Raw genomic sequence first — 8,216 nt, forward strand, 5'->3', positions numbered from 1 at the left:
TCCCAAATAATTCCCAAAAAATAACCAAATGGGAACGTTCTGTGTTTGTTTGTCTATAGACTGTTTACTTGCCTTCAGTAAGCTTGAGAACGTTTTATGGTAATGTAATTACCATTTAAAAATAAAACAGTTGCGAGTTGGCTGAGAGTTATGGAATTTACATGTAGGGCTTTTATACATTGTAAAGTCTATCCCTCACAGCCTAATTTTCATCCAAGAAAAAATTCAAAATGCCGTCTACCATAAGGTCTAACCACCCGCCATATAAAACCCACTCAAAACACACACAGCCATAACCAGAGATAAGAGATGCATTTTCTGCTCTTCAGACCCCATTCACTAAGCTCCGCCGGTTACTGACAGACAGCAGTGTTTAGTTGGACTCGGACTTGAGTCCGACTCTGCCTATTTTGGACTCTGACTCGATTGGTTAAAGACTCGGAGGTGGACTCGAACCCAACACTACTATTGGGTACCTGAAGAAAAATCGCTTCACTGTGTAGCCTATTTAGCCATTCTTAATATTATTTTATATTTCTTAATAATTATTTTAAAAATACAAATGGCATTAAATTACCTACGCTACAAATGGTCAAATTAAATATTTCCTTTTGTTTTTCAGTTAGCCTTCAGGTAGCAAGAGGACAGCTTGACCGACTAGCTTAAAGTGCTAACTGGTTAAGAAATGCTCTTATTCAAAACTAATAGGTTAATAATATATTGCCAGTGTTTTGATCAGGATTTATTTGTTCATTTATTTGGTGGAAAAACATCAGGGACAATCATTTTGAGCAAGCGGTATCCCATAATGCAAACTTATCTCCATATAAAACCGTCACACACATATGAAAAGTACAAATTGGCTAAATAGAAATGGATTTATATATGCTTTTTAAAAAGATACAAATAAAATTTCACACACACACACACACACACACACACACACACACACACACAAAAGTAGGAATCGTCTTATCCAAACCTCAAAAAAAGAACACATCTCAGATTAAAAAATACAGTGAATGCAATATACTTCATGATAAACCACCCTGTTTATCTATCAGAATGATTCATCATATACTGTCTTAGATTATGTGAGTAAGTTATAATACAAAAATCTCATTTTCATAAGAAAGCTAGTCGGTTTTCAGGACAGACCTTCTTGAATGGATGCCCCATTTTTAGTATAATTCTTTCTCAATCATTTCTCAATAATCTCTTAATACAATTACAATACAAAGTATACATATTTTTATGAACGTTGCCTCGAGTCTTTGCAAAAGTATTGATGATGATGTTCTAGCCATTACAAGACAGGAACTTCTGTTTGCAGACATTGATAGCAGACTTCTGTTTGGGTAAAATACATCAATAAGTGGTTCAGCATGTTCATAGGTCATCCATTTCTTCAAAGATCTTCAGTCTGTGTGATGACGTCCATGATCCTTTTTCTTTATTATACCGAAACCACGTCCTGCTCCTGTCGGGCTTTGAGAGCCAAAATTGCTTTTCGGTAAATGTCTATTAGGAAACAGGCAAATTAAATGCTTTAAATTAGTCTCCTACTTTTCTACAGATCAGGGCTGTCGGCGTTGAGCAAATGCTTTGGTTTGTTTTATTGTTTTAATATCAATGTAGAACAATTATTGCCAATAAGTATATAAAATTTCTCCCACAAGGCCTAAATTTACCCCAAGAGCAGCCATGATCAAAACGAAGTGTTTTAGAGGTCACTGATACTCACCGAAAGTAGTTGAAAGATCAACAGGCTGTGCATAAGCTGCTGGAACTTCCTCTGTGTTTATCTTGTTCTTTCGTTTTACTTTAACCGTCTTCTTTTTTCTCTTGATTTCCTCTTTTCCTGTGAATAAATAGGTTAAAAGCATGAAATGAAATAGAATATGGTATTTCATAGTTTTAATGAAACTTAAGTTTCAATACCTCTAGAGGGTTTGGAGACCTCGCTGTTGGGGGACTCTGGTAGACCGGAGTTCTCCTCTTTTACTTTGGCTTTGCGTTTCATTTTCCTTCGTTTGGGAGTCAGTAATGCACTGCTGGCTTTATCTTTCTGGCTGCTGTGGTCCTGTTCTGCTTCATTTCCTTCTGTCTCCTCCACCTCTTCTTCATTTACTCCTCTGCTTGGACTCTCCTTCTTAATTTTAACCTTCACCTTCTTCTTCTTGCTTATTTTCTTTTTTAAAGAGTTCTCCTACAAATGCCAAGGGTAAATCAATAAGTGAAGTCAATTAAACAACAGTACAGATTTGTAAAAAAAAAAAATTCCATGATAAAGATATTTAACCTTATTTAGAATATTTTTGATTGGATGAAGAGTCACATTTTTCCTCACAGTTTCATTGTGCTGTTCTTGACGGATGTCTGTTTTGCTTGTACGTGTTCTGCAAGACAAGATGAGTTGCATACATCTTATTATCTTAAATGTACACAAATGAGATAAGATGCATGCAAATGTTCAAAAGTTTGGGTCAGTTAGAATTTTTTCTTATTCAGAAAGAATGAATAATAAAATGTTAATAAAAAAAAGTGATAGTTAAGACTTTTGCTTTTTTTTTTTACAAAAAAAAATCTTATTTTGAGCTTTCTATTTATTAAAGAATCCTGAAAAAAATGTATAATAGTTTATATAAAATGTAAAAAGCAGTACAACTGTTTTCAACATTGATAAAAAAAAAATAAGAAATGTTTCTTGAACACCAAATCAGCATATCAGAATAAATTCTGAAGGATCATGTGACACTAAAAACTGTTATAAAGTAATGGCTGCTAAAAATTCAGCTTGGCCATCACAAGAATTACATTTTAAATACATATTAAAATAGAAACAGTTATTTTAAAGTGCACTAATATTTCATAATATGAAAATTTTCTCATCATTCTGAAATACGAGGTGTGCTCTGATTGGCCAGCTATCCAGTGCGTTTGTGATTGGCCGAATGCCTCAAGCTTTTGACGGAAATGTTACGCCTCTTAACACAAACAATAAAAGCCATTATAAACGAGGCATTTGTTGCATCCAGTGGGGACATAATTACTGATTATAATGACTTATACTGTCTTTTTACGCATTACATTGCATCGCGCCGTGTAAACATAAAACCATGTCTGCATTTGTGATTGGAGAAACGACAAACAACAAGCCCTACTCCACACTGCCCAAAAAACTTGCTTTAAATATATAAAATATAAAAACTCTTTAAATATAAAAAACGTACTTACAATAGTGTTGTAAATTCAACTTAACCACTGATTTCTAGTTGTGTCCTCTTTTGGAAGGCTAAACAAAGTATTTTCGCTTTCGCAACGAAACACACAGCATCTTCACAACATGGCGACAGCGGCAGCAACAATGCTACAGCAAGAATCGAAGTTACGCCTTCTTTCTTTGTGTGAACATTTGGGCGGCGTTATGCAAATCTTCCCACACAGTGACGTAGATATGTGGGGGCGTGTTTAAACGAGGAGTTTTAGGAGGGCGTGGACGAGTCTTAACTTTTATTAAGAATATCTCTTTGGGTTTGAGACTTTAGTCTTTGCAACTTTAGGGATCTTATCGATTCACGAACAGCTTGTAACACTCCAAAGAGAAAGGAAAACTTGAAATCGCATCATATGACCCCTTTAAAAATCTTACCAATCCCAAACTTTTGAATGGCAGTGTAAATACATATTATCTTATACAAACGCAGCTCTTACTTTTCCTCTTTAGATTTGTTCCGGTTCTTCTCTGTTTTTCCTCTCCTTTCTTTTTCTTCTGGCCCTAATGGTCGCCTCCCATCTCTCATCACACGGGCACAGAGGTCAGGGTAGTCCAGGCACACAGCTCGCAGTAGCCATCTGAGACCTCGCAGGGTCTTTCTGTCTGACCAGCGACGCAGGTCCATTGAGGCAGAACATGGCTCCTGTAGATTAAGAACAAACCGCTCAAAATGCACTGTAATAAAACTACTGGTAACCAGTCAGAATGTTGCCATAAACTTTAACATGACATATCGTCAGTTCCCTTACTATGTCCTGAAGGTTAATCATACGTTTTGAATATGTCAGAATGTTTATTGTTTCACAGTACTCACAATGTGGCAAAGGGAACGGCTCTGGTTGACCAGGCTCTCTAGGGAGAGAATTTCAATGAGTTCATTTCCCAGAAGAGCATTCATTTTGTCCTGTTTATTTGCCAGCCTGTTATGAGATATAGAGGTGGCCAAAATAAGCTGGATATCAGGCAAAATTCTAAAAGTCACCTATTAGACACATGGTTTAGTACTGCTATTTGTACCTTGATAATACTGAATTTTATATTGATTTTAAAAACTGGATAGCTAGGAGCATTGTTAAAGAAAAGTATTTTAAAAATATTATATGATTTATAATAACCTGATATATTTTCAATGATTTAATAATTATAGAAGTTTCTTACACAAGAAGAGGTTTTCCTGCTACTCTTGGATGCTTCAGTAAGTCCACCAGAGCTTCTCTGACCTCTTTCATTCGTTGTCTATCACTGGAATCCACCACAGAGATGATGCCGTGAGCTTCACCGTAATGCTCTCTCCAGGACCCCCGAACCTCAGGAGCCCCTCCCATATCCAGTAAGTTAACCGAGTAGTTCTCCACCCTTAATTCAGTGCGGACACATCCATGAGTGGGACTTACATCTCCAGGGGGCACTGAACAAAGTTACATAACATTAACACTCAACAAATTGATGTCAGTTTAGCAGATTTCTCACTTATATACTTATACATTTATTAAATGTACCTAAATTACCTCTTAACATCCCTCTGACACAAGATGTTTTTCCAGCTTTGTCCAAGCCAACCACTAGAACCGTGATCTTCCTAGAAAATTTTAAAACAAGGTTACTTCAGTGGAAATGATAATTTAATATGTGGCATTTGTTGATAATAGGCTGACCTCTTCTGATCAGCAACAACAACAACAACAAAAAAAATCTTATAGAATTGTATAGGATTTGCTAGGCTGACAGGTACCTCAGTGGTTGCTGGAGTTTGGAGACCCAGCTGCAGCAATTGCTCATGAGGTTGAACATGTTGACCTGAGGAGGAGCACACCAGGGAGAGAACCATCGTCTCCTTAACTCGTACCTGAGAGCAGATAACAGGGATGCTCGATCATTTGTGAACCTGGACCACAAAACCAGTCTTAAGTCGCTTGGGTATATTTTTAGCAATAGCCAAAAAAAACATTGTATGGGTCAAAATTATCGATTTTTCTTTTATGCCAAAAATCATTAGGATATTAAGTTAAAGATCATGTTCCATGAAGATATTTGGTAAATTTCCTACTGTAAATATATCAAAACTTACTTTTTGATTAGTAATATGCATTGCTAAGAACTTCATTTGGACAACTTTAAAGGCAATTTTCTGAATATTTAGATTTTTTTGCACCCTCAGATTCCAGATATTCAAATAGTTGTATCTCGGCCAAAGATACATATCGTCATATCCTAACATACATCAATGGAAAGCTTATTTATTCAGCTTTCAGATGTATAAATCCCAATTTAAAAAAATTGACCCTTATGTCACATTTGTACTCATGGCTTTAGAATACATGTACACCTCAGCTGTTGTGTCTCGACAGGCATTAACCTTAAGAATTAGGGATTCATTAGTTACATGAATTTCTGACACCCACCCCTACCCTGTAATACCTGGAATTCTTGAAAATTAACAGCATGGTAAAATATAGGATCAGTTTTTTAAATTTAATTTAAGGTTATATACACACTTCATTTTACAACAAAGCAAAATAACAAAACCTCTAGTCTTCTTTTCATACTTAAGAATCAGCATAAGCCAACATTTTTCAGCATTTGGCCTTTATAAATTCATGGCTTTAAAAGATCAAAACACTGCAAAAGAGCTGATTAGGCTTTGTTTTTGAGCCAACTAGCAGAATAAGCTCTTTCATGGCAAAATAACCAGGTCATATTCAGATAGCAGCTGCCTGTCCTCAGATGTAGTCACACAGTATGTCTAATGTCTAATGTCTATGTCAGGCACCTGTAAATGTCTAATTACATTTACAGGTGCCTGAGATGTAGGAAGAGTTGCGGTCTCTGTGCTTGGTCCATCAATGTACATCTGTTCAGTCCCATAAGCCTTTAAAGAGTAGTCTGAGTCAATTACGCTGTTCTCTTTCTGAACACTTGACCCCTTTACCCAAGCAGCATGTGCTGCTGTAGCCCACCGATCAATTACTCTCTATATCTGTAAATGTAAAATAAGTGTAAACATTTTTTCTACATAATAAAACTTTCCGACTGATACCTATAATTAAGGATGCTACAACTGTCAGTTCTAAACTGCATATTTGACTACAGATACAGGGCATCAACATGCTAGTGTGGATTATAATACAGACTGTAAACTGATTATAGGACCAAAAACTCTGAAAAGTTTCAGAGTGTTTGGAGACCACTATAATATTCAGTGTAGTCCTCTGCACGATCACATGTGATCATAAACAGCATTAATGAGTATACAGACATATGCAGAGACATAATACAGCACATCATATCACATATATAGAGTATAGTCAGTGAAAAAAAAAATAAAACTATCATACATTACTCACAGTAGTATGTCAGACTCCATGCGTTTTTGTTCGTCTCTCCAGAGACATTTTGCACAAGTCTGCTAAAAACTAATCAGGCTCTACTTATTCCTCTAATCCTGTCACCTCATGTGGGAGGAGCTTAGAAGGAACACCATCACATCCTTATAACCAATCATATGGGAGACAGGTGACAGCTGCCATTCTGAATGGTTTTATCTGGGCTAACTGTAGACATCTGCCAGGCTATTATAGGCCAAATATACGTAAACATCCTCACAAATACTTAGAATTTTAGCTATATGAGTTATATGAAAAGTCCATAGACATCTGCTTTGAGGTAAATGAGAAATATTTTATCTACTACTCAGTCTAATACACATTACTGTGGAGCATCATAGCGTGATGACATTTACACACCACTGGCAGATAAATAATCCAAGGGACGCAGGCTCACTTGTACGTGCTTCTAAAATCTCCATCTTCTGAAGACTATTGCTGCTGCTTAACCAGAGTTCAAATCAACATCAAATTAAAATGGACAAGTCTTGTTTTTTTATGGAATATTGCAGTAGGCTATTGTAAATTATTTATCCGTGCACATCACTATTTTTTCATTCATGTCCCCTCTTAATCTTTCATCAAAAACATTAACTTCCCCTTCCCCTTGAAACAACATCTATTCTCTGATGACATGTGCATCAACGGCGTAAGAGCTGGCCAATAATCCATCCTGTCCTGTCCACCAACCTGTCACTCATATGAGGTCACAGCAATTAGCAGACAACAACGATCCAATTAAATCCTGATGGATTCCCAGTGGGGGAATTTCCCACCCTACGTTTTTTCTTGTTTGAGAAGCCGTTTCACTCAGATATACATCACAATAGGGAAAAAAGACATTCCTAACTTTCATTTCATGCTAACATTATTACAGAAAACTAGAAAGGCCTGTTCAAACCAAGGATGGTAACTATAATGATAATGATAACTATAAAGTTTTAACTCATTCTAATTCCACATCACAGCTATAATGATAACGAGACAGCCAATCAAAATCCACCTTTAAAGAACTTAAGCTTTTAAAGAGGTAGACAACAAAACCTCTTTAATATAAATATAAATAATGTGAATAATATAAATATAAATAGTCATGTGCATAGTTTTCATTCTTCGTGTGAACGGCTTTTAGCCTGAGTTTTTTATATGAAATTTCATTGTCATTTTTAGTCGATATATGAAGCCAAGAGAGTTCATAGCAAGTTCATCACATTAACAATTATCATCTAAATACTTTTTGTCTCAATTTTGAATAGTATTGTTTTAAAAAATGTCTTTAAAATAAATGGCACTTGGTTTGATATTTTGTTAATTCAATGACATTCATTCATTTTTAAGTGTGGCCAATTTTTTGGAGCCATTGTATATCGTCAGTTATACATTTTACAGGAAGTCTAACAGCATCACAGTATACCACAATCAATTTCAGGTGAAACTTCAGTGACCTTACAATGTCTATTTTTGTGCCCTTAATTCATGTACGGAAGACTGTAATTATGATAACAACATGTAGTTTCGGTCTCAACCCACATCAAAGTCTGCATCCAAGGCCGTTT

The 8,216-nt window shown here is 35.9% G+C and overlaps 1 protein-coding gene across 3 annotated transcripts; it reads right to left on the reverse strand.

Moving 5' to 3' along the window:
- Window positions 1-740: 740 nt before the first annotated feature.
- arl13a (ADP-ribosylation factor-like 13A) lies at window positions 741-6,943 on the reverse strand. 3 transcript variants are annotated; one of them, XM_016486418.1, is made up of 10 exons: window positions 6,622-6,943; window positions 5,010-5,123; window positions 4,777-4,856; window positions 4,436-4,685; window positions 4,092-4,197; window positions 3,715-3,920; window positions 2,303-2,399; window positions 1,942-2,209; window positions 1,745-1,861; window positions 741-1,521 (listed from the first exon to the last, which is right to left on the reverse strand). In XM_016486418.1, exons 1-10 carry the CDS (start codon window positions 6,639-6,641, stop codon window positions 1,457-1,459), a joined length of 1,323 nt encoding a protein of 440 aa, XP_016341904.1. In that variant the 5' UTR covers window positions 6,642-6,943; the 3' UTR covers window positions 741-1,456. The 3 variants fall into 3 exon arrangements, with proteins under 3 accessions (XP_016341904.1, XP_016341905.1, XP_016341906.1); XM_016486419.1 differs by having other exon boundaries at window positions 4,786-4,856; window positions 6,622-6,941; XM_016486420.1 differs by having other exon boundaries at window positions 6,613-6,665.
- Between the last annotated feature and the right edge of the window lie 1,273 nt (window positions 6,944-8,216).

The sequence above is a fragment of the Sinocyclocheilus anshuiensis genome, unplaced genomic scaffold (genome assembly GCF_001515605.1).
Source record: "Sinocyclocheilus anshuiensis isolate Anshui unplaced genomic scaffold, SAMN03320099.WGS_v1.1 scaffold581, whole genome shotgun sequence".
NCBI classification, from domain to species: domain Eukaryota; kingdom Metazoa; phylum Chordata; class Actinopteri; order Cypriniformes; family Cyprinidae; genus Sinocyclocheilus; species Sinocyclocheilus anshuiensis.

What these genes read in the sequence shown, in the direction of transcription:
- arl13a (XM_016486418.1), bottom strand. Translation starts at nt 6,641, where the DNA reads ATGGAGTCTGACATACTACT. An exon ending in AAACTCCAGCAACCACTGAG is followed by an intron (nt 4,857 to 5,009) that starts GTACCTGTCAGC and finishes AAAATTTTCTAG; the next exon opens with GAAGATCACGGTTCTAGTGG. An exon ending in TGATCTTTCAACTACTTTCG is followed by an intron (nt 1,522 to 1,744) that starts GTGAGTATCAGT and finishes GTTTCCTAATAG; the next exon opens with ACATTTACCGAAAAGCAATT.